We start from the raw sequence: 26,793 nt of genomic DNA, 5'->3' as shown, positions 1-26,793 counted from the left end.
TAATTGGACATTCATTTCAAGCTCCGAAAAAAAATATATTAATCGAATTTAAAACAGACTACTTTACATGTCAACAAAGAAACCACCAATGATTTTTATTTTTTTACAACACGAGTCAAAAAAATTTTCCTCTTTTCAATAATTCTTCAATATCAATATTGATTTAAGCTTTTTATATGAGGTAGAATCTCTTTTCACCTTGAACTTTCTAGCTTGTTTTTTTGGTTCAAAAACTCAAACCATTTAGAAAAGAAACATTCTTTTAGTTTTTAATTGTCACTACTAAGAGAATTAACTCTTCTTATTAAATAAGGATAATTGGGAGATTTTTCACCCTAATAAGATAAAACTTCTTCTTATTATGTCAAATTATTTGACAATTTGACTTTCCGTTTTCTTTTCTTTTAATCCAATTTGGGTCAGACCTAACCATGGACACCACCCAAATACAAAATAGACCCAAAAAGTCTAACATTTCTCACTTGCATGTGGTTAGGATGACCTTTCATAACTTATACCTCACATCACCTTATAGTCAATATTGTTCATACAGATAAATGAAAAGTGTGACTGCTAAGTCTCGTATAATTTTAAAATCTTTACACTGGTAACTTGTTGGAGCCAGCATAAAGATATTAACCCAAAAAATATAGTGACTCATAATGTCTTAGATCTTTTATAAATTACATAAGTTAATAACTTAAGTCCTTCAACAGGAGTTTCATTAACCTTATAAGCATATTATTGATATAGTACTCATAATTATGTTGTAAACCTAGTAGCAACAAAATTTGTCAACAATAATATCTCAATATAGTTAAAAAAATTTCACTTCCCAATTATATCATAAGGATAAACTGTTTTCTTAGTGATGTCTCATAAGGTCAAAACAATCATGATCGTAAATGACATGCTAAAATGGAAAACATTGATCCCACGAGGTCGAATCAATCATGATCATAAATGATATATTAAAGTAGTAAACATTGATCATTCAGCTTCATGATATAGCCAAAAGTAGCTAAGGGTGTTAATTGAGAACAAACTCTAAAAATATTGTTCTCAGGACTCACATGGTGAGAAATAGAGATTCATTCACTCAAATTCAACAAAACTAAGAATATGTAGTTCTCAAAATATTTTACAAATCTTGATGTGGTCATTTCTAAAGTGTCTAATATATGTTCTTTAAACACTCTCATGCTTAGCACTAAATAATTGAATTCACGCCTAGTTTTATTTTAGGCTAATACGTATTGTGAGACTATCCATATATGATCAAAAAAAAAAAAAAAAACCTTATATTGGTCTCTCGGTGATATTTTTCATGTCTCATTTTGCTCACTTAATATATATATATATATATATATATATATATATATATATGTCATATCTTAGTGGACGTTATAACGGGGGCCTAAATGTACATTGTGGATATTAAGAGTCATCATCTAATAATTAGAGGAAACTAAGGATCTTGAAAGATAGTATTAGTTTGAAAGATTCAAGTAAAAGGATTAATTATGCTTAAGAGAAAAATAATATCACCCTTTCAACAACTTTCTTATAAAAGGTTACCCTTATTATGTATTTTCTCCTAAATTTGTCTTTTTAATTATCATTAATTATCCTAATTGTTCTTTTTATTTTATTTTTAATTATCTTGAAAAAAATTAACATCGATCCCTAAAAATAAAAGATACATCGAATTGATCATTTTTGAAAAATTCAACATTAATCCTTTGAAAAGAGGTTTGTTCAATAAAAAAGAGAGTTTGACATTAGTCCCCGAAAATAGAAGACGCATTGATTTTATCATTTGTAAATACTTGGCATTGATCTCATAAAGCAAGAGGTTTGTTCAACAAAAAATTAATATTGAAAGTTTAAAACTTGGACATATTCTTTTTTCTTCTAAATCGAGAATAACTTGATATAAATGTTATGTTTTTTCCACTCATACTTTTTTTTTACAATGTGATTTAAACTGTAAAGTCATAATTATATTTTGAAAATTCCAACAACCGACCAGTATGTGTTTGTTTATATGCCTACAAAACGGTTGACATATAAGGGGTTATCATGCCCAAATTAGGTTATATTTCTTGTTGTGTTTGATATGTTAGGAAGTATCCTCCTATATGAGATGTTTCATTCCAAACTCCCCTAATAGAATGCTTGTGATTGTAGAAGTTTTTGGGATATGCCTCTTAGGTGTACATGCCTATGAATTACCAGACTTATTCTAATGTAGATCATTCTATATATGAGTCAACTAGTCGAATATGGCCTATATTGTACCTATTTTTTACCTTTAATATATTTTCACAAAAAAAGAAAAATAAAAAATGTTTATATTTTAAAATTAGGTTGGTCAAAATTTCTTAGGGTTAATTAGACAAGACATATTTTTAACGCATATTAAGGGTGCAATTACAGAAAATTGGTTGTAATTAAAAGAATTAAATGATTAAGGACCAAAGTTATCAAATTGACATAATTTAAGAGGTCATATTAACTCAATCAAAGACTTAATTGAATATTTTTTTTAAAATTTTCATAACTAATATTGACTCTAATTAAAGGTTTAAAAAATCCAAGGACTATTTTAAAAAGTAAAAAAAAAAGGTCGAAGGGTGCTTTGGATTGTGACCAAGAACCTAATTGAATTGTTAATTTTTTTTTTCATCCCATATTATATAATTAAAACTTGTGAAGGGTCAAATCTAAAAAGACATTGATATTTGGAGACCAAGCTTTGTCTTTTTCTTGATAGATAAAAACTAGAAACCATACCCACCACCTTTGTCATTTTCTCAAGTAAACCTCACTAACCAGAGTCATTTTTTTATTATCTTGGCATTATTTTTTCTGATTTTAAGTGTTGTTCTCTTATAATCTTGGCATCATTTTGTATTTAGTTGTTTCTCTTTATATAGTAACAAGTTTAACCTCATTGTCTTATACTTTTTAATTGTAGTTTTCACTATCCTTTTTTGTGCTCTTTTACCAAAATATATGGTCCTCATTTTTGTTTTAAGCCCCAACAATGTAGATTTACACTTAGAAACCCTAGGGTTCTTGTCTTCTAAGTCTTAAGCCTAAGTTGTTTCATATTCCTCTATAAATATGATCCTGGTTTTAAGGTTTAAAAGGGAGGAAAAAAGAAAAGGCAAATAGACAATAAGAATTAACAATAGCATTAGAGGGAAAAAAAATGATAATTAAAGGTAGTGACATATAAAGAGAGGTAAACCAAAGGGAAATTTAGGGATTTAGGTTCTGAGTTTTCATTTTATCAACTCTTAAGTAGGGAAAAAAGAGGGAAAAAGAGGGAGAAAGAGATTAGATCATTACTATTAAAGAGGCCTACCTTACAGCCATTTCAACCAAATCCTTGATAGACCATCTAAGTATAAATTGTTACTCATATTGTTACTTCTTTAAGTTTTTATGTGCTTGTTGTTTTTCATGTTTAAATGTGTAGCCTTGTACATTTGGAATGATGTTAATATCTTTTTATAAGCAGTCATATTTTGCTGCCTTGTATTTTGACCTGCAAAAACATTTAAATTTGTTTGTTTGAACTGTCATGGGTTTATTTATTAACTACATATTGCCATATGGGATTTTGGTTAAATTTTTGTAAAAGTGTTATGGTTTTTCTTTTGAGCATTTCTACTTGTTGGGATACCATTGGTATCATACTTGTTTTAGAACTTGTGATAGTTTTCTGAATTGTTAAAGAGGTGGCTCAAAATTGTTTTGGTTTTAATGTTTTAATGCTTATGAGCATCACTCGATGCTTGGTGTCTGTTTGACCTTAAGTATGTTACCATAATTTGTTTTTGTTAAGACTCATAGTTTGAAGAATAAAACATGTCCATTTTTATCTCATATGCTTATATCCAAAAAGCTTATATATCATTATGACTAATTATCATGTTTATTGTATGTTTAAAGCAATATTTGTTGATGTGGTCTTATTGTCTTGTCTTTTCTGGTTTAGTTTTTGAGTTAACCCTAAACCTCAACCAAAGTAGGTCTTTTAAAAGACTTATCTTTTACCTAGTCTAGTCATTTTCAAAACATTTTTTTTATTGAAATTGTATTCTGGTCTAGACCTATTGCAACTTGTATTTTATGTTTTTGGCATTTTTTTTATCATTATTTTCTATGCTTTATATCTTTCTATCTTGAATTTAAAACTACCAAGGGTGTTGCTCCTCTCAATTTTCAAAAAAAAAAAAAAAACATCATACATGCATTTAGGCCTTCGAGCAAGTTTACAAGGTCCTTTGGGTTTTAGTCCACATTAAAAACCCATATGAATCGACATTTCAACTATTAAAAAAATTCTCTTTCCTTTTAAATCATACAAAAATTACATTTTTTTTATTTGTTACTCATGAATAGTGTTTGGGGTAATAGACTTATAGCTAGTTATTACATTGGACATTAATTAGAAAGTAACACCTCATTCCCTTTGTTTTAAAAAAAAAAAAAACAATTTCCTTTCCTTTTTTTTAAATAAAAATTAAGTCTTTTTTTCACTTATAGTGTTTGGAGTAATGGACTTATAACAAGTTATTGCTTTAGATGTTAAGGAGGAGTAACACCTTATTCATTTTGTTTTCAAACAACAAATAAGTCTTCATGATTTGTAAGCATTTTAAGCTAATATTCATCAATGACACCCATGTATCAATTGAGAGTATTAATTTCCTTTATAAAACCTCAAGATTGTATACTAATGATTAGGGTGAAAATAAAATTAGTTGTTTGCTTACAGTTTTTGTCATACATAAGTCTTTGTGACTGGTGCGTACAAACATTGATTTAGGGCAACACTATGAATAAAAATTTCAATGTGATTGTTAAACATAGCAACACAACTAAGGTCCAATGGGTCCATAAAGGTATTGCCTAAACTTAATCTATAAAGGGATATTTATGCCACTAAGTCCTATTTCCAAATAGATGAACTTATAATGATCACTATTTGGATATTTAGGGTTAGGGTATGAAACCTCATTTGGTAAGATGCGAGTGAACCTTGGTACAATAGAATAAATGAGCCTCAATAAATTATTACTCATTAGCCATCATTGCATAAACAAAACTTTTAGCAAGGATTTGGTCAGGTTTTAATGAACCCAATAACATATCCATCCAATTATTTATTAGCATGGCTTGATAAAATGTTATGGGTCACAGGTTATGATCAGGAGTAAATAGTTGTAAATATATCAATTCATCAAACATGACATGGATAGGCCTAACCATTCACCTTATATGCAACGCTTAACTCATTGCAGTAAACTCATTATCACCCATGTAGAAAGACCATTATAGATTAGGCATAATAAATCATTAGAAATAGAAGATAAGTAGCAATACAACTTATCTTCAAGTATGAATGTTTTAAGGTGATAGTATCTTTTATCTAGCATAACTAGTCTTACCAGAACTTTGCAGATCAGATAGAGTTCTTAATGATCATAATACTAGGTAGTGACTCCTTTTTATAACATAAGACCTTTTCTCCCCTCTAAAAAAAAAAAGCATTTTTCTGTTAGAAAAGAGGGTGGGCCATCGCAATCGCAGGTGCGATAGCCTACATGATTTGATTGACCATCATAATATTCTTAGGGTAGGTCATATTTTTTATGTTCTCTATCTCTACTTGAAGAGCCCTTATATAACATTAGAGAGATTTATAAGTTAAACATAATATGCTTCTTCAAGAGCAATCATGGCTAATTAGTTGGTATTTGTTACAGCTGGTTATGACCATCTTCTAATGCCATCATATCCAAATAAAGGATATGCATATAGTTATGTATGAGGTATAAATACATTAACATTCCTATTTGTGGTTGGTGGTGATGACACTTTTAAAATCGATTGAAATATAAGGGTTAGATAAGGGCATTAAGGATATGTTCAAACACAATTCAATGTTGTAGAGGTGAATTAAAAGATGATATGGAGACTTATCTCTAAGCACGTCTAGTATTGGTTGATCCACTAGAACATGGGGAGACGGTAGATTGCCAAACTCTTTAAGGCCAAAAAGTTAACCTCTTTCATTTCTTGTACTAATTATTTATCCAATGCAATAGTAATGAGTATACCTGTGTTTTTATTTGGATACATAATTGTTTGTGAATGGAAAAAATATTTGAGTCTTGTCATTAAATATTAAGTTTATAGAGACATGTTGATTTATTGATCAGTTATATAATATTAGTATTATTTATGCTACTAGTTAATCATTTCTACCTTTCAAGAAGAAGAAACTACATAATAAGAATTTATTCCCAAGAGAAGGCAGGTAACAACCTTGTAAAATCAAGCAGAATGTGTAATAATAAGATTTTGAATCTTAAGAAAAGATAATATGTCTTGATTAACACCATACAAAAAAAAGGAGTTTATGAAGAAAAAAATAGATGAATTGCAATAATTATAAGTACAAGAACTAAAGAGAAACAGTAAATAAAGCTATAAAGGAAATAAATAAAAATTAAAACAAAGATAAATTTGTTTTGCAATTGCATGTATAGGTTGATCATTATTTACAGTAATTATATGACCTTTTATATATTAGTACAGAGTTTGAATCTTATCTAAACATGTAACTCTAATACTATACTAATATTGGTATTAGATCATTAGACTTAATTAAATCTTAATACAAACTAAATCCCTCTTATATTGATATCATATGAATCCTTTGCTAATCTTGTGAATTCTAAATAGTTATTCTATTAAGAACTCTCCCTCTAAATAGAATTAAACTTTTTTTTATTCTTTATACAAGTTCAAACTTGTGAGGTAGATTGTTTTTCTTTGGTTAATCAATCCTCCTTATTAATTAGAACTCTTTCAACCTAGTTGATTTCACTATTCATGATTGATTTTACTATCCCTTCTCTTATTTGGTAATGAACTATTAGTATTTTTACATGGTAATCCCGTGGGTGTTTATTGCATTACTATTATTATACAAAAATTATATTACCAATTGAATTTTTTTAAGAGTAATTGAAAGAGATATCTAGAAATCAACTTGTAAAAAGAAGATGAATTTTTGTATTATCAAATGGATATACAGATTTCTTTTAGACAAACTAGTAAAAAGTAAGAAATAGTAAAGTCATAAATTTACAATAATCAGAACCAAAGATATCATATGGTTAAGGTTATAAGATTGAAAAATCTAATGAATTACAAAAGGTTTATGAAGATTGTTTTATACGGAAAGCTAAGGAAAAAAGAACTACACTAAAAACAAAAGCATTAAGATAAAAGTATAAAGCTTAAAAAATGAATTACAAGAGAAAAATATTTATATTGGAGTTGGTAAAAAAAATGTTTCTCTATTTATAGAAAAATAATAAAATTAATAGCCAAGTAAAGCAAATGCGACTATTTAGGAATATGAATTTAAATAAATTTGATTTTTCTAAATAAAAATAACAATGTACAATTAAACATGGATGATATTATTCCCTCTCCATATTTTGTTTATCACATTCCATAATTTACTTTTATTATTTATTAGAAAAAATAAAATATTCTTAATTAGATAATTAAATTTTTGACAAATAATATATGTTAAATATTGAAGTTTGCATTTATATTTAAAAAAAAATGTAATCAGGATATTCAATTTTATTTTATTTTTATCATTACTATCACAAAATTTAATTTCTTCAAAAACAAATTGGTTGGTGTTATATTTTTTCTAATTAAAAATTTTTTATTTTAAAATATTATTCATAAATAAAATATTTATTTTAAAATATATAATGAAGCAATTAAAAATCTTCAAATTTAAAAATTTTATATATTTCGTTTTTTATTTGAATTAATTTTAAATTTTAATAATAAAAATTATTTCAATAAAATTTGTTATATCAAAATAAGTTGCTCTATATTTATATTATAAATAATAAATAATTTAGTATATTAATAAAACTTGCAATAATATAAATTTAGAGCAAGAATAAAAAACATTGTTGTAAAACCTAGATTAACTCAACATGTTAATCCAAGGCCCAGATCAGTCAGGTTGACGAAAAACATAATAAAAAAAAAAAAAAAACCCCTCCAGGTTGATTTATGACCTAGATTAACTTGATTAAAAGCTGCTCATTGACTTTTTTATACTCCTTACAAACCAACATTATTTTAACTTAATTATTAAAATAATCCTTAAATCAACTCAATTCAATCAAGTTAAGAGAGTCTAGTTTTTATTATTTATTTAGGGAAGTTAGTTCATTATCCCTTTCCGTGTAGCGAGGGAGGAGAACATAGACGGCACTAGAAATTCTGACTCCATGGTATTGGATGCTCAAGAAGGCCCCAATAATATATATATTTTACAGCTAGGGCACCAGTTTTCGCCCCTTTGTATTCCCCACATAACATTTCGACTCCGTGCATGAAATACCCTTTCTAGCAACAATTTTGCTACCATGAACATGTGCTAAATCACTGGGATTTCACAAGGAGACATGTTAAATGCAAATAGATGAAGAAATCTCTATGGTCCCTTCCTGAGAAGAGAATTTCGATAGCATAAACGAGTCATTGCATCCAAAACGACCCTCCATTGATTCGATTATTTCGGACAAAAACCAAAAGCATGCCAGAAGATGTTAAAATCAAATGGGCAACAAATAATAATGCAGTAGAACGAGCTCTGTATGTGATTGGATCGTTTGCAAAAGAAAATGTTAAAATCAACCATAAAATTTGACAAATGTGCTCTATGAGTAATTCCTAATCCTTCCCTGCACGACAATTACGTTAAATTTCCTAAAGTACAACATGGATTCAAATGGAAAATAAGAATCGGTGACTAGAAAATTTACAAAACTTGCAGTCCCCATGCAAGAGATGCAAATCTAAGATCCCATCGTAAGTTCCACTGGTATTGGGATATTGAACGCATGCCTGTTGGAAGGACAATTTAACCCCATCATCGTCTTCTCACAGCAGGGCTGGACCCACGCTGGATTGCTGCAGCTGGCTGAGCACCTGATTGGCCAGTAGCTTGTTCCTCGGGCATATTCATCGCTTGGGTCATGGCATTCATCACTATGAGTCCAAGAGGGATCAAGTACATCCACTGAGAAAATGAACCTCCATAGGTTAAAATTTTCTTCTTTCATACCATGACTGAGCTTCCGTATAATAATTTGCAGTGTCCGTAAATCAACTAGCAGAATACTTACATATTTAGCCCAAAAGGACCTTTCTGGTGGTGGTACGTCTACACCCTCTCCTTGTTCTCCTGGCAAATCTTCAGCAAATATTGGAGTTCTGAAGAAAGCAGAGCAAGTATAAACAACAAATGCAAAAACAAGGAAAGCAATTTACACAACAGTGGGTGGTCTCATATCCCTTGGTAACCTTATATTTTTGTTTCTTTTATACTTCTAGCTACAAAAATTTTAGGACAGCGCTGAATAAGTAGAACTTTACGAATAAGTAGAACTTGACAAATAAGTAGAAAAAAGTACAAAGGAAAGGGAGGGGGAATTTTCTCGAAATAAAATCAGTCACAAGGGTACACGACAGTTTTGGCTGACCTCCTATTTCTTTTCTGGTTATTTTGTAATAAAGTGTTTTGGACCACAGTTTAAGTTCAAAAGAAAATGCTTATGAGCTTTACAATTTGGAAAGTTAATTGCTATAACATGGTGATAAATAGTAAACAAAGCACACCAGAAGCAAATTCTCTTTGCATCTTTCAAGACTTGCTTCAAAAAATACCACACAAAAAAAATAGTGTATGGGCATGTCTCAGAAATGCAGAGTGCAAAGAAATGCATAATGCAAAGAAAAATATGCAAATACTTAATTTTACCTTGGTGCCTGCTCGCTATTCTTCAGAACCGTATGAGAGTTGAATGACCACTTTGCAGGCTAAAACAAAAAGGACATAAACATCTGTATGAGAGATTATGCAACTGGAAAAAGTTAAATATGCCCTCAAAACCTCCATCAATCATCATATATTCCAGAGGTTTCTTGCAGTGTTGTCAAAGGCAAAAGGCGCGCAAAACAATATCTGTATGATATTATAATATAATATATAAATCTAAAATATATATATATATATATATATATATATATATATATATATATATCCTCCCAGTTAAGATTAGTTAGTAGAAAATCAAATCAAAAAATAATATAAAATACCATAAGTCATATAAAGTTATATTTTTCACCCTTAAAACAAAATAAGATAATTTAAAGTAGTAATAGTGTTGTCAAATGTGAAAGGTGCTAAAAGGTGTCATGCCTGAGGCACTAAGTGCTCGCCTAGGCAACGTTTTGTTGAAATTCATCACATGAGGCTAATAAAGTGTTGTGGCCTCAACTATAGCACTTAAGCGAGAGCCTGAGTGCCTTTTGACAACACTAGTTCCTTGTCAATTTGATTAAGGAAATTTCTCATTGGGACAAAATAACATGAAAAATGTGATCCACTATGAATGGAATGCTTGGCGAGCATATGACTTCTCAGCACACAAGGACTCAAAAAATGCTATGAGGAGGGCAGTGACAAATATACTGAGGCTGTCCCAAGGTACATCTTAGAGGAAAAAAGTAAAAAATTAACTAGTGTTTTGGCAGGGAAGGAGCATGCTTCGGGTACTCATCATGGGATACTTGGTAGGCTATGACACAAACCATCAAGCATCTCCCAAGATCTCTGTAGAAAGAAGCCACCAAAAACAGGGCCTTATTTCATAATCAAGAAATTTGAGATTGCAGCTGCAACAATTTGTATGGCCAGGAGGTCAACATTTCAACTATCTGTAGGTGTTTCAGATATTTAGTAATAGTAGTATAATTCTCAAATAGAAAAGGGCTCAATTAGGAGGAAAAGGGAGGAAAGCTAAGAACTTTCCCTTCAACTATATGCTTCCAGTTCTGAAAACAACTATATGCTTCAACTATATGGTCTCAGTAAAGTCCTCTGTCTATGTGAGCAAATTAGTTCTTGTAGTTTGCTTTGTTACAGTAAGAAACTCTACAGAAAAAGGAAAAAGAAATTCTAACTTACAAGTTTCAATTGCCGTGGGTAGGGGCATGCCCCAGGGGAACCATAATTGACAGCCAAGATATTAACACCTTCCTGCAACAAAAGATGAATAATAACACCTTTCTGATTATGAAATACACTTGTACATTGCAGAGAAAAAATATTCCCTTTTATTATGATAATTGAAGTATGTTTTTATAGCCCTGGTTTTAGATAGGACAGTAACAAGATATACATAGCATATTCCCACATACACCATGGTTACCTCATATGCTCACATCATCATGAGAGGAGAATTAGTAACTTGAAAATCCCTTGATTAGGTTTTCTTTTTCAGTACTCAAATTTCCTCAAAGACTAACTTTACCTGCTTATTTTTTACGATAGAATCTAATTTTATAAAAAGAGAAAAAGGATGAAAGTACTAAAAGGTAAACATTCTTATAACGGTGTAGCATATCTCCCTCAGAGCCTAAGAGCACCACTGGGAGAATGAAACCAAACTAAAAAAGAAATCTAATCAGAGACAGTAGCAACTAAAGAAAGGAACCAAAAGTGTCATTCTACCTTGCAAAAAAATTCATGGACAATGTTTGATGCTTAAAAACCATAGCATTCGACTCAAGACAAACACTGAATCTCAGCCAAAATAGCAAAAATGCTCAGATAGCAGACAGCCCTTCCACTTTTCTATTGAAGTAAAAGCGGCTCACCAATCATATCTCATACCATGCACACCATCATATACGCACACCAACATATGAGAGTCCTAAAACATTTTTTAAACAATAGCTTCAGTGAACTATTAAATTATCTCATACTCATGCAATAAATTGTTTTTAACGAACAATTTATTTTCTTAAGCTCCTTAAAATTAATTACCATTTATAAGAATGAAATCTAATGTTACCTGAGTTGATAGATTAGTAAGAAAGGTCGTGCCAGGTCACTATGACGAGTAAAAATTCAATGTGTTAAATATATTGAAAAAGTAGCATTGTTTGACCTATTTAAATTAAAGCATAGTCCAATATCACATTCACTCTAGTCAGATAGGATAGTAGGCGAACTAAGGTTAATGACTCTCTGGTTCCATCTCAGTGCACAATTGGACAGTTCATTGAATTCGAAAGCCAAGAAAAATCTAAAAATTAATGCAAATAAGATCATATGCAAGCACAGGTGTATATTCATCAGCGAAGACTGAGAGCAAAAACAAAGGATTACAGCATCCAACAATGTTTGAGAAAGATTTAATGCATGAAAATACATATTTACTTCAAAAGAGAAACATGTCATAGAAGAAACTCCTGAAGAGAAAAATGTATGAGAAAGATTTAGTGTGTGTAAACTCATATTAACTTCAAATGTGAAACATGTAACAGAACAAACTCCTGAAGAGAAAAGGCAGGCATGAATCATTAATCAGGGAGCCGGAGATTACCGTGTGTATAACAAAGTGCTCATCCAAGCCATCCCGTGGAAGACATCTCTGTAGTTGAAGAATAATGAGAGTTAGAGCTATATTGAATTGGAATTTCCATATGCAATAATCATTAGACAAGAGAAACACATAAACAAAGGTGTGCAAGATATGGGGTGAGTGTCATATACATAGATATATGATAATGTGGTGCCACGTCTATAGCCAGCTCTGGAACCTTCCCAAGTCATTAAACCTAGGATTTGAAATTTTAAATGTAGTGTGAAATTGATGCTAGATATGCTCAGGATTTAATTGCCAAGAATTTCACGAAGCAGCATTAGACAGCACAGAATTGAAAATAAGGATTCATGAGGCCTACTTTAACATTTTGAGATTTCAGCTTATATGAGGTTAGATGAATTGGTTCATTAATTGGACCTTCAGAAGCATTTAGAGTCTTGGTGCACAGTGTTCCATTATGCCTTACTGCCTTACACCTATAGCACTGAAAAGAGAAGAATCGCCTGTTTTTTATTTGAATTTTCAAATTGACAATTTCACACTGCAAAAAACTTTGGTAATCTTAAGTCCAAAGCATAGGCTTTTCTCTTCATTACTACATAAGATTTGAGCTTCACTAAGGAATAGCATGGATAAGCAAATAACATTTCATGAATTCAAAATCATACAAGCAATCAAATATCCCCATCTAGAGAACAAATGAAATCACAAAAAAAAAGGAAAGGAAAGGTTTAAAGGATGCACCTAAAAACATTACTTCGATAAAACTAATTTTTTATAACTTTGTTAAAATTCAGTCAAGGAAAAATGTCTATTGCAAGCCGAACAGCATGATTTAGTGGTACTATTTCCAACATATGAAGACCAAAGGATGATAGAAAACAGATAAAACTAAGAATAGCTAACCATTAGAGAGTATTAAAGAAAGCAGTTGAAGACTAAAGAAACTCTTGGGGCTGTAGATCTCTATATCCCAAGCCAGTAGCCTTGAAAAGGTTCCAGACCCAATGAGGCAAAACGCCTTTTGCAGAACTAGACAAACATACATGAATAAAGAAGCATACATTGCTTTAATGTTATTTTCTTGTTTTTCCCTTTTATCTGACTTTTGGGGTTCTAGCGACACATATCCATTTGGTTTTACTTACATGCAAAGCAGGGAAGATGGCAAATTTAAGATTGTTCCAGAAACAAGAACCTTCAGTTTCTTTCAAGTTGCGCAACCAACAGCAAAAATACAAAAAAAAATTGTTTTCAAAATTACAACTTGTGTCAAGGAAAGTATTAAAAAAGCAGCCATGGGTTTAGAGAGAGAGAGATACAGCTTTTGTGGGCTAGATATGAACTTAACAAAATCATGAAAAAAGGAAACTCAGGCAATAGAGGAAGATATGACTTGAAAACTCAGTACAGAGTGCATTTGAGATGTCCGAAGGTCTAAACCCAAAGCTGTGATATCAGCAAGAACAACAACTACGGGAAAGAAAAAAAAGAACAACAATCAAAATCAGCAAATTCTGCATGTTAGGGAGGGGAGAGAGGCAGAGACCAGCAAGAGGAAAAACAAACAGTTCCGGGTAAAACCAAAGCAATGTGAAGTAATTAGAACAGAACCTTGAATTCTTTTCACATTTCCTTCCTTTTCTTTTAATGTAAGGTGAAGGCTGGTTCTAGGGCCCACAAGCCTTAAATCCAGAGATACTGGAATAGACATGACTCATGCTTTTTGTTAGAAAAGTATTTGAGAAAGACAATATAGTAACCATTAAATATAGTCCTCTGCTAAAGATTGAGGGTTTCACAATTTAATGGCATAAGCAACAATAAAAGAGGATTGATTATTCATACCAGCGCTAGCCTGATATGCCTAATGATCTAGGACAGTCAGTCCATAAAAGGGTTTTGTTATTCAAATAGAAATTAGTAATTTGAAAAAACACGAAAAGGGAGGAAATAATAGGCTAAAGTGTCAGCTCATCTTTCATATTTAAGCAAGCAATCACAAAGAGTACAAATAATTCCAATATCATCCAAAAAGCTTTAGAAAGAAGAAAAAAATAATGATTTTGGGCAACTTACAGCTCTGACAGATGATATGACAAAATCCTTTCCAGGAGGGTTCAAAACATTGGAAGGCAATCTGATCCTGTAAAACTCATCGTCTTCCAGCAATTTCTGCAAAATAAAATATAAAAGAAAAATCAAAATAACTTGCAAGGTGCGAAATCAAAAACATCAAGAATATTACAAAGATGTCGGGATTACTTGGAATTTCTGTTTCTCCACCTCCGTAAAAGAATTTCTTGAAAACCGCAGCTTTGTTAGTGTCTGCATCAATTAAGCAATGGATTTGGGCTTCAGAATTCTCGAGATCTTGAAAAATAAATATGGAAAGAAGAAGAAGAGCAAACCTGAGCACCGTGACTCCACGTTTTGAGGCGCGCAGAGAAGGTAGCAGCAGGGAAGAAATCGGAGTCGCCAAAGGCGTGTTCAAGGGTTATTTGGATCTTTGAGTCCGAATCTGAATCCGAATACTTCACTCGGTTGGGAGTTGATCTGGTGGGTACGACCGGATCAGGGATTCGTTCATGAGGTTGAAGATTCCCTCCCTCGAGGCCGAACTCTTCGTCTAGTTCATCGGATTGGAATGCGTGAAGAGGTGAGATTACGAGTAACAGAGCGAATACTTGTAGCCATGCCGCCTTCTCCATTTTTTTTCCTTGCTTGCTTTCGGAGAGGCTGAATTTGTTTGGTTTTGAGTTGTCACTCTTGCTTTCTAGTATAAGCTCGTTAAATTAAATTAAAAACAAAACAAACACAAAAATCTAAAAGAGATATTGGTTTCACCGCCGGTTATATTATATTTATTAAAAATTTAACTTTATAGTTTAATATATTTTTTATAAAGTGATTGTGATCTTAAAATAATATTTTAATATTAAAATGATGCTCAATTTTACTAGAAAAAGGTTTAATTTTATTATTTGCAAAAAAAAAAAAGCTTATAGGATTTTTATAATTTTAGTTTTGTTTTTTTTAATTTAAAACTTTTACATTTTGATTTTAAAATTTATTTTATTTATTTTTTATTCCTAGAAAATGAAAAAAAAAAAGCCAATAATAAAAGTTTAGAAGTGAGAAAGTTGTTGGATATCGACATCAATTTAACATAACAGGTGATTTTAGTGTTAATAATTTGAAATTCTTGAGAGGAGTTCAGTGGAGTTGAATTTATCCTATCAAAATGATAGGAAAAGTAAATCAGGTCATTAACTTTTTTTACTATGATATTTTTAAAATTTTTAAAGAGATTGTAAATTATTTTATGGTAGGAAAAAAGTTTTTAAAGGCTTTTATGGTGTTGGACAATAGATTGTTTGTCATAGCAAAAGACTAGTCATCTAATATATAAAAATATATATAAAAAATGAATGATACTCGTTCTAGAAAAAAATCAGCTCAAACATGTGAGCTTAGAATTCCAACCCTAGGCACACGTACATTCCTAAGTACCTTGTTAAGTGCACGAGCCTAAACTATCAAGCTCAACATCTCCTAGCTTTTTATTTTTCATTAATTTTTTATTTAAGTTTTAATTAAAACTCTCACTTATTTTATTTGAAATTGTCGTCTAAATTACTAATTTGAGGTTTGAAAAAAAGTTTGTAATTTGACTCAACAAAAACTTTGCATTGGTAAACCAAAATTATATGCAATTGATCACCCCCACCCTACATTTATAACAAGACGCGAACGAAAAATATAAATCACAACAAAGTTAATCAATCTTTTAAAGAATTTGCAAGTTCAATCAAGAATTTAGTATGAGAATCATGTAATCACGCAAGACGAAATAAAGCTCACAACATGTGATAATGTTAGAGAGAATTTCATAAACTAAAAAATAATGTTAACAGTTGGTTTATATAGTAGAAAGCTAACCCTAATTTGACTTAATGGATCTAAACTTGATAAATAAATCTTAACACCTTAAAAACCTAAAATAATTAAAATAATAAAATAAATCCTAACCCAAATAAACATTTAAATTCTGCAGACCCTAAAATAAACTAAATAAATAATAACTCAACTAATTAAAATAAGACCAAAGTTAAATTTTATAATCTGTAGACAGAATTAAAGCTCAACTTTTGTATAAAAATTAAGGTGTTTTCCTAATTTTCTATACACTCTTCTTTTCTCGTCTTTACTTTATTCTCTCAACTCATTTTCTCTCCACTCTCAGCCTTCCCCGTGTTTTTTTTTTTTCTGCTGAAATCTTCAAACCCATTTCTAATTCGAAACTTTTCCCCTTATTGTTTCACACTCACAACTCACCTTAATTTCACTTGGTGTCACATCTTCACTATTATTTTTCATAAATTCTTATTTAGTTTCCCTAGTTTTTTTAAGCTTCAATTGATCCTCATACCCTTACATTGGTGATTATAGAGCAAGTGTGTAAATCTTTCTATCTTTCTCCATAGTATACATATTTCTAAACCCATCATTTTTTGCCTTCTTATCAAACTGTTAAGGTCTCCTCAACAATAAACGTGTAGCATGTATAAGAACAACATCATATAAAACATCATCCTTAAACTTTCTTATTAGAAATGAAATCAAAACCTACTTAATCACCCTAACTTCTTCACATTCATTCAACCACTAAAGCTTATATGGCTTAGCATGCTTAGATGTATTCAGGTTCAATTTTCTAACGAAAGTTGAGTTAGTAACATGATTATAACTACCATTATTAATTATCATATAACTTATTATTATTATATTATATATCTTATTATCAATGTACCACCTAATATAAAAGATATTATCCTTTTGTTGCTCTATATCCTCTTCACAAACCTAAACCAAAGTTTTGAAACCCGGGCCGGTGGGTCAACCAGGGACCCGGCTGACCCGGGGCTGGAACCAAACCAGGTTTAATAAACAATAGGGGAAGTCACAACCCGAGGCAACCCGACAAAACTGGGTTGTAATCCGTTGACTGTTTTTTTATTTTTTACCAAAATAACATCATTTTAATTTATAAAAAAAAATATAGTTGACCCAGGTGACCCGGTGACTAAGGCAAAACTCATGACTCGGGCTTTAGGCCGGGTCAACCACCGAGCCAGGCTTCAAAACTCTGACCTGAACACTTAAAGATCTCCTTATAACTAAAGTTTCTCCTTACATAACATACTCCACATCACTACAATCATCAAGCTTTGTCATCCCCTCCAAACCATCCTTACTAGCCGATTCCACTTTATTATCATCTTTTATAACCATAATTATCTTATTTGGACATTCATATGTATAATGTCCAAGCCCTTGATATCGAAAAAACCTAATCTTTTGTTTATGCTTTGGCTGAGCAATACATTCTCTTTTTTCCTCCAAAGTCGTAACTTGCTTCCTAACAAAGAAAGGTTCGGTTACTTTAGATGCAATTATTGGTTTCACATCTGCATTACCCTTTCTCTAAAATTTTAACTTCCAACCAAAAAAGAAACCTAAATATCCATTAGGTTTTGCACTACCCTTTATCCTCAATTGCTTCTCCACTTTTACAACCATGTGTAGTATCATATGCCCAATCCTCATATAATACTATAATTCCACCACATTAGCAATATCTTTATTTAATCCACTCCAAAACCTAGTCATTATAGCTTTTATATCCTTAGAAATATTAACTTTATCATAGTTACTTCCATATTCTTAAAATACTAATCCACACTCCTAGAACCATGAGATAAGGTTTGTAGTTTATTATAGATATCCCTATAATGATGAGTAGGTAGAAACCTTTTTCTTATGATTGTCTTTATCTCCTTCCAAGTTTATACTGATCTTTCTCCATTACGTCTTCTACTTATAACAATTTGATCCCACCAACTAATTGCATAATTAGTGAATTCAACCACAACCAATTTAACCTTTTTTTTAACACTTATGGAAATTAAACACAAACCTCCATAATACCTCCATAATAGCTTTCATTCTATCATGTCTTTCCTCCACAATTCTCACTTTTTTTTGTTCAACATTTTTTGAAAATATTGTTTATATCCAAAATAAAGGTTAGTAGTAATGAAAAAATTTTCTTACACAAACCTCACATGTTTATACTCACAATAAAATTCACTCCTCTTATGTTTCATATAACTTATTAGGTTTTTCACTCTAATAGTCTCGTTATGTCTTTTACTACTATATTCCCATACTTTGATTCTTAAAAATAATTTAAAAACTTATCGAACAATTAACATAACTATGCAATGATTTATTTAATGTTTAAAGATTAAAGAATTAACAATTATTCAAAATTTTTAAAATGAAACTTAAGGTTAAAATTATGAGTAGCAAAATAAATTAGTGTAAATATAATGATGAAAACAAAAGCACGAAATAAAAGCAAAAATTATTATTATGAAACAACAAAAACTATAAAATTAAAGAAAATAAAGACAACAATGCAAGAAATCAAGAAACTAAAGCAATTGATGCAAGAGAATTCTATTCTACCCAAATTTACAAGAGATCAATCAAGATCCCAAGAGTTCCTAAGACAAGTTTCGGTTAAACCTTAGTTCATGCAAGATCCAAGATTTTTGAATTTCTTCCCCAAGAATCCTTTCAAGATTGCAATTTTGATCCTTCTTTCTTTTTCTTTTTTTTTTCTTTTTATATGTGTGCCAAATTTCTTAAGTCATAAAGATAAACACAATTTGTTGTTTTGTATGCAATGTTTTGGCAACTTTAAGACTTTTCCATATCAAAACCGACTTTTTTCTTCCTTTTTTTGTATTAGTTGAAACCCTAGAGAGAAAGAAACCAAGAAAACAAACCCTAGATATGGAAAAATCTAAAGAAAACCCTAAATATAGCAAGACCTAAAGAAAACCCTAGAATTACTTGTAAAAATAAAAATCAAAGAGATATAACCAAAAATTAGTCATGCTTTGATACCAAACCATAGTTTTGAAACCCAGCCCGGCCCGGTGGGTCGACCTGGGAATGGAACCGGACCGGATTAAAGAAAAAATAGGAAAAGTCATGATCCGGTGTGACATGGCTGACCCGGCGGGTTAACTTGGTGACTCGGCAAAACCCGGTTACAACCCATTGACTTTTGCTTTTTTTTTTTTTTTTTACTAAAATGACATAGTTATGATTTTTTTAAAATAAGGATTTACTTGGGCGACCCAGTCAAAACTCGGAACCCGGGCCTTGGACTAGGCCGGCCACCTGTCTGGGTTTAAAAACTATGTACCAAACTAATGCAAAATTGTCCTTTAGATTGCTAATTTAAGGTTTGAAGAAAAGTTTACAACTTGACCAATAAAACCTTGACTTGGAGAACTAAAGTTATATACAATTGATCACTCTCACCTTACGCCTATAACAAGACATGAACAAGAAGTATAAATCACAACAAAGTTGATCAATCCTTCAAAGAGTTTCTAAGTTCAATCAAGAACTTAGTATGAAAATTACTCAACCACATAAAAATAAACAAAGCAAACAATATGTGGAAACTTTAAAGAAAAAATCATAAACTGAAAAATAATATTAACAATTGGTTTATATAGTAGAAAGTTAACCCTAATTTGACTTAATAGACCAGAACTTGATAAATATACCTTAACATATTAAAAGCCTAAAATAACTAAAATAGTAAAATAAACCTAACCCAAATAAGATCTTAAATGTTGCAGGTTCTAAAATAAACTAAAAGATAAATAAATAATAGTCCAACTAATTAAAATAAAACCAAATTTAAATTTTATAATCTGTTGGCAAGATAGAAGCCCGATTTTAAATGAATGGTTATCTCTTTGGCTTGATGAATTAAAAGGTATAACATATATCACTGTAAAAATATGAATGTCTACTTTTCAATGCAACTAAAATCGCATCAAAATTCATTATGTAGCTCTAGTTATAGCTAAAACAGTAGCGAAATGTCACAACTGGCATATTTAAATCTTCTTATTCCAATATTTTTGCAATGTCTTGATGCTCTCCTACAAGTCATTCTTGAATATAAATCATATTAATCAAGGCTTGTTCTTTATTCTTTGATATTCTCTTGAAGTCCATATTTGTCGTTGTATATTAAAGAAATCCATTAAATGCCTCCTTGAATCTCTTTTCTCCAAGTCTTGTGATTAGACCAAATAGAACTTCTAATGGATCTCTTGATGTTAAATCTATGATTACATCAGTTTGGTTCACCCTTTTTAAATATATTTTTTTTATATAACTGTTTTATATTTTTATAATGTTTTAAAGAAATTACTATAATTTATCTTTTTTTTCCTTTCATATAGATTGAAAGAAACTATATTTTCATGATGTATATAGAAAATAAAAACCATTTTTTCTTAGTAAGAAAAAATAATATATAAGATAAGATAAATTAAAATATATAAATTAAAAAGAAAAGATAGAGTCAAATATTTGCATACTCATATGTCTTACGATTTTAGGAGAATGATTAGCTTTCTATTTTTGTTTTTAATTTGAATTAACAACTATTTCTCGGTCTATCACTTTATATATTTTTTACATTTATTTTTATTAAGTATAAATATTATCTTTGTGTTTTTCAATTAAAAAAATCAAAATATGTATTCATAGCTTTTCAAGTGTGCTTGGCCTACTTTGTTTAGGGTAGAAATTGGCTATAACTTCTTCTTTTTAATTTCAATTCTCAATTGTTTAACTAAAATAAGTAAAATTATTCTTAGGATATTAGTTTTAATTTACATTATAAAAACATTACATTAATCACAAAAGCAGGTTTTGATAAAAAATACATTTTGGTTCCATAATTCTATTTGTTATCTTGTATATGAAAGCCCTTTTAATAATCGTATGATTAGTTAAAAAAATATTTCAAAATTGTTTTCGTGGTAGTGAGCGAGAGTTATATTATTCTTTTCTGTTTTAATATATTTGTGTAAAAAATATCAAAACATAAGTTTTTTGTTTGTTACTGAAACTTACTTTTATTTTTATGATAAATTGTTATTTAAAAAATAATTATTCTTGTCACACCCGAAATGAAAAATAGAACTTCAAATATTAAAAGGGGAAAATGAAAAATGAAATTTTCACCTAGTTCTTTTAAAGAGACTAAGAATTATAAAACATGCATTGTTTATACAGATTTGAGTAAATAGTTGATTATACTTAAGAAAATATAAAAATCAACTTTATACCATCCTTTTAAATGAAAGGTTGCATTTTTTTGTTTTTTGTGTTTTCTCCTAAATTTATTTTACATCATTTACTTTCTAAATTATTTTTCTAGCTTATTTGTGAGTCATTTATTATTGGTGGATTTTCATTGAGTTAATGTCGGGCTTTGAATAAAGTGTCTCGTAACTTGATGATTTTTTTAGTTTTAAATTTTATTTGTTTATATTTCTTGACTTTTTTATTATCATTATTATTTACAAAGCAAAAAAATTGAAAATAATATGACGCCCTGTTCCATGTCAATCCTAATCCAGAAAAGACTCGTGGATCATTGTTGTTAAAAATGCGTTTTAACTCGTAAAATCGTATAATTTTACGAGTCAAAACCAGCAAAACGTGTAGAAACGAAAGCAAAACTCGAAAATGGTCAAACTCGTATAAAACCGGGTCAAACTCGCATAAAACCAGGTCAACTCTAAAAAAACGTTAAAAACGTTATGTTTTCACGATTTAAAGGAAATGTCACGGTCACACAGCTGACGCTCACGGACTCACGGGTCACCAAATGGAAAATTAGAATTGAAACAATTTTTTTACTCAGGGTCAGGGCATTAGGAATTTAAGGCACTAATCTATCTTCTTTCCCAATTCCCACCCAAGTCCCCGACCACCCTCCTGAGTTCTGCGACTTCGTCCCTGTCTCAAGGTCACCCCACGGTCCCAGACTCCCCACCTGTGACTTCATCGTCCCTGACTCCTTGTCTCACACTCTCCCTGACTACAGAGTCCCAGACTTCATCCAATCGTCCCCTCTTTGTCTTACACTCTAAGAATTGATCCAGAGTGTTCTTGGCGAGACGAAGGTAAGCAATGACTCTCAATCCCAAGCTTTTTTTTTCTGTCTAATGGTGGTGAATCTGGTGATTAGAGACAAAAAATGATTTGGTATGCTGTGAATTTTTTTGCTTCTGTGTATTATACAATTAAGTGGTTTGCTTCTGTCCAGGGAATTTTTTTCGGTTTGATCTGGGCATGCTGTGAAGTGTGAAGTGTGAATATGTGAAGTGTGAATTTTTTTTGGTTTGATCTGGGCATGCTGTGATTAATTTGATGATCAATGTGGCATAATGTATGCATAATTTCTGATAATAGACATGCAGTATGATTTCAATATCCACTTGATCACTGGGCTTGATGAATAACCGTGCTTTTGATTTCTGTGAATCTATCTTACAGGAAAAAAAAAAAAGAAGAAGAAAATCTTATTAGATGTGTTAAACCTTTCTGCAAGGAAGTCTATGACAGCTTGAACTGCATGCAATCAACGATGACCTTCATGATTTAGTTCTTCCTCTAGTTTATAAAATGCTAGAACAGACATCTTTTCTCTTGTTTATGTTACGAATTAAAAGCTTTACCTGCAACACCTGAGGAGCTCTGTTTGGGCCATAACCATTTGTGAGTTGAATGGTCTGAGGAGCTTTACTTGCAACAGATGTTACGAATATGTATTGGTTGTCAATAAGTGCATTCATGCTTTAATTTTCAGGAAAATAGATGCGAAATGACACTGTGATTGCTACAAAGTTTGTAGCATACCCGTAGTTTTCTCATTGTGATTGACACCGGGGCTGTTTGTGAAAGCTTGCAAGTAAACATCTCTAACTATTATGTTTTCTGTCTCATGTAGTGCGTGCTTTCTAATTTTTTTTTCTTCAAAAACTTGAATGTATGCTTCCCTGAAGAAACTCAGCTTTATCATGTTCAATATGAATTGAAATGGCTTCGAATGGTTTTTGTCTCGCTAAAATAGTTTCCCATAAATAATGTATTGAACTGTAGGATACAACATGCATATTTGTAATTCTTAAACAAATGATTGAACTACAAGAAACAAATGATTCTTGAATTGTAAGATACATGACTTCTAAAAAAACTACAAGTGGCAATAGACTTGACGTGGGATGGCAATATGGTATAGATGTTGACAAGAATTCAAGAAGAGTGCAGTGTAAGTTTTGTTAGAAAATTATTAGTAGAGGCATTTTTTGTTTCAAGCATCATTTGGCGTGCACTCGAAAGGATGTTGAGCCATGCCAGCAAGCACCAGAAGATGTAAAGAAGATAATTTTGAATGTTCTAGTGAAAAATCAAGAAGCATCTGAGAAGAAAAGAAAGGCTTTCCAATATATTGGAAAAGATGAAGATAATGATGAAGGGAATGAAATTACCTCAGCGGACAAAGAAAAGAGAGTAACGAGTGGGAGTGGAAGTACACAAACCACCATCAACCAGCTGTTAAAAAAGGATCTTAGTGAAGAAGCATGTCGACAAATTGCAAGATTTTTCTACATAAGTGCAATTCCATTTAACTATGTGAAAAACCCTGAATTTGTTAAGGCACTTAAATTGGTTGCAAAACATGGGCCAGGTTTTAAGCCTCCATCCTACCATGATATTAGAGAGAAGTATTTGAAGCAAGAAGTAGATCACATGATCAACTTGCTTAAGGAGTACAAGTTAGAATGGAAAAAAACAGGTTGCTCAATAATGTCTGATGGATGGACTGATAAGAAAAGGCGTTCTATTTGCAACTTTTTGGTTAATAGTCCTAAGGGGACAATTTTTTTTATCATCTATAGATACCTCAAATATATCCAAGATTGATTATAAAATATTTGAGATGTTGGATGCTATTGTGGAGAGGATTGGAGAGGAAAATGTGGTGCAAGTAGTCACTGACAATGCTGCAAATTATAAGGCAGCAGGGCAATTATTGATGGGAAAACAGAAAAGATTGTTTTGGACACCATATGCTGTCCATTGTATCGACTTGATATTGGAAGATTTTGAGAAGAAACTAGAGGTCCATCAAGTAACTATTGTTAATGGGAGGAGAATCACTTCATACATATATTCAAGAACTATTCTCATTTCCATGCTCAGACACTTTACAAAAGGAAAGGATTTGATTAGGTCTGCTACCACTAGATTTGCTACTGCATACTTAACTCTTGGATGTTTGAGTGATTGTAAGATACAGTTGATGACAATGTTTACTTCTATCCAATGGAGGTCATGTAGGTTTTCAAAAACAGAAGAAGGGAAGCGAATTCAAAGTTTTGTTTTGGACAGCAAGTTTTGGCATGATGTTACTACATGTATTAAGGCAGCATATCCTCTAATAAAAGTTCTTCGATTAGTTGATTCAGATGAGAAACCAGCTATGGGTTTCATATATGAAGCAATGGATCAAGCAAAAGAGAAGATACAAATGAATTTTGGTTCTGTGAAAAAAAGGTATTGATTATATATCTTGCTAATTATTTATTTACTACTATCAGTTGATTATAATGTTTACCAGCTAGGTCATGTAATGTTGATGATAATATTCTTATTTTTTTTTTGTAGTTATATGCCTATATGGAATATCATTGATGCAAGATGTGAACTTCAACTTCACAGACCTTTACATGCAGCAGCATATTATTTGAATCTTTATTATCATTATAATTCTAATTTTAAAGTTAATGCTAACATTAAAATTGGATTATATCAATGCTTAGAAAGGATGGTGCCCGATGCAAGTGAAAGGTGTAAAATTGACTTGCAACTTGATTCATTCAAGGATGGAAGTGGGTTGTTCGGTATTGAGGCTGTCAAGATAACAAGGGATAAAAAGACTCCAGCTAAATGGTGGGATTCTTATAGAGATGAATGTCCAGAGCTATAAAAATTTGCAATTGGAGTTCTAAGCTTGACTTGTAGTTCATCTGGATGCGAGCGAAACTGGAGCGCATTTGAGATGGTAAGTTTTTTCCTTTTTAATTTTAATGTTTTTATATTTTATAAGAATCTTATATGTTAATTTGAATTGCTTACATAGGTTCATACAAAACGAAGAAATTGTTTGCACCATAAAAAAAATGAATGACTTGGTATTTGTAATGTGCAATCTGAAATTAAATGATAACCAAGTCAAAAAGCAAGCTAATGATTTTGGTGAAGTTTTTTATCATCTCTCATCTGATGATGATTGGATAACCGAGGGAGAGAAACATGATGGTTCATCCAACTTTGATTTGCTTGATGTCATTGATAGTGCAACACAAAGGAAAAACGGTAAAGAAGATGAAAGTGATGATGAAGAAAATCTTAATGATGTTGGGATGGAGTGTCATGGAATTGAAGATGATTAAGAGATTCAGAATGATGTCAATCCAAATAATTCAAAGAGCTTGGAGTTAAATATTGTTAACAATATTGGTATTGGTCCTGGTACTTGTAGTAGCACTAATGTTCATAATATCGGTGCTAGTACTAGTAGTAGCGGTAATAATCCTTTAGATGGTAATGATTTTGATGACTGTTTTAGGAATAATGAGGGAGACAAAGGCAATGAGGGTGTGTTTAGTTTACATGACACACCTACAAACTGTTTGTTTTAGGTGTGTTAATTTTTAGTTATTGAAATACTATGGACATGTATGAATTTTTATTTGAATTATGTATTTTAAGATGTTTGGATATTTGTATTGTTTATTTTATTTTTATTTTAATTATGTATTTTAATATGTTTGGATATTTGTATTGTTTAAAATATTTTACTTGCGATTTTAAGATCTTAATTAAAATATTTTACTTTCGATTTTACGATTTTTAGTTAAAAAATTTTACTTTCGATTTTACGATTTTACGATTCGAGTTTAAATTGTATGTTTCGTGTCATGTCAAAAAAGTGTTTTTGACAACCTTGTCGTGGATTTATTATCGACCTTGTTTTTTTATTTTTAAAACATTATGCTAGGTCTATGTTAGTACCTAAAATCATGAGACATGTCGACCTAGTAGTAAAAATTCAAGTTTTGAAAACATGACACTAACTTAATAAAAAATATGTCAACTCATTATTGAACTTATTTTAAGGTTAAAAATGTCACGCTAGGCTTATGGTGGTCATTAAAAGTTATGAGAAACATCAACATAACTATTAAAGCCCAAGTTTAATTAAAAAATTGACTCTAACTCGTCAACATGGTTTTGTAACATTTTCAAA

The 26,793-nt window shown here is 30.8% G+C and overlaps 2 protein-coding genes across 6 annotated transcripts; one reads left to right on the top strand and one right to left on the bottom strand.

Annotated features, from left to right (window-relative positions):
* Positions 1 to 8,700: 8,700 nt before the first annotated feature.
* LOC118028900 (uncharacterized) lies at positions 8,701 to 15,312 on the bottom strand. The gene is made up of 8 exons (XM_035032652.2): positions 14,933 to 15,312; positions 14,787 to 14,849; positions 14,601 to 14,696; positions 12,519 to 12,566; positions 11,096 to 11,167; positions 9,887 to 9,945; positions 9,252 to 9,339; positions 8,701 to 9,145 (listed from the first exon to the last, which is right to left on the bottom strand). The coding sequence occupies exons 1-8, from the start codon at positions 15,230 to 15,232 to the stop codon at positions 8,996 to 8,998; spliced, it is 876 nt and encodes a 291-aa protein (XP_034888543.1). The 5' UTR covers positions 15,233 to 15,312; the 3' UTR covers positions 8,701 to 8,995.
* A 6,370-nt stretch (positions 15,313 to 21,682) lies between these two features.
* On the top strand, positions 21,683 to 26,266 carry LOC140955125 (uncharacterized). 5 transcript variants are annotated; one of them, XM_073406845.1, is made up of 3 exons: positions 21,683 to 22,600; positions 23,287 to 25,037; positions 25,149 to 26,266. In XM_073406845.1, exons 2-3 carry the CDS (start codon positions 24,295 to 24,297, stop codon positions 25,468 to 25,470), a joined length of 1,065 nt encoding a protein of 354 aa, XP_073262946.1. In that variant the 5' UTR covers positions 21,683 to 22,600; positions 23,287 to 24,294; the 3' UTR covers positions 25,471 to 26,266. The 5 variants fall into 5 exon arrangements, 4 of the variants coding, with proteins under 4 accessions (XP_073262946.1, XP_073262945.1, XP_073262944.1 ...); XM_073406844.1 differs by having other exon boundaries at positions 21,686 to 23,195; XM_073406843.1 differs by having other exon boundaries at positions 21,688 to 22,600; positions 22,974 to 25,037.
* The last annotated feature ends 527 nt before the right edge of the window (positions 26,267 to 26,793 follow it).

Source organism: Populus alba, chromosome 19 (assembly GCF_005239225.2).
Source record: "Populus alba chromosome 19, ASM523922v2, whole genome shotgun sequence".
Classification (NCBI taxonomy): domain Eukaryota; kingdom Viridiplantae; phylum Streptophyta; class Magnoliopsida; order Malpighiales; family Salicaceae; genus Populus; species Populus alba.
The sequence above is the reverse complement of the archived record's forward strand: the minus strand, read 5'-3'. Positions and strand labels throughout refer to the sequence as shown.

Coding starts and splice junctions, on each gene's coding strand:
- LOC118028900 (XM_035032652.2), bottom strand. CDS start 15,232: ATGGAGAAGGCGGCATGGCTACAAGTATTCGCTCTGTTACTCGTAATC. Junction 14,850..14,932: donor CGTGGAGTCACGGTGCTCAG/GTTTGCTCTTCT, acceptor TAATTGATGCAG/ACACTAACAAAGCTGCGGTT. Junction 11,168..12,518: donor AGCACTTTGTTATACACACG/GTAATCTCCGGC, acceptor CTTTTGTTGCAG/GAAGGTGTTAATATCTTGGC.
- LOC140955125 (XM_073406845.1), top strand. CDS start 24,295: ATGGATGGACTGATAAGAAAAGGCGTTCTATTTGCAACTTTTTGGTTA. Junction 25,038..25,148: donor TTTGGTTCTGTGAAAAAAAG/GTATTGATTATA, acceptor TTTTTTTTGTAG/TTATATGCCTATATGGAATA.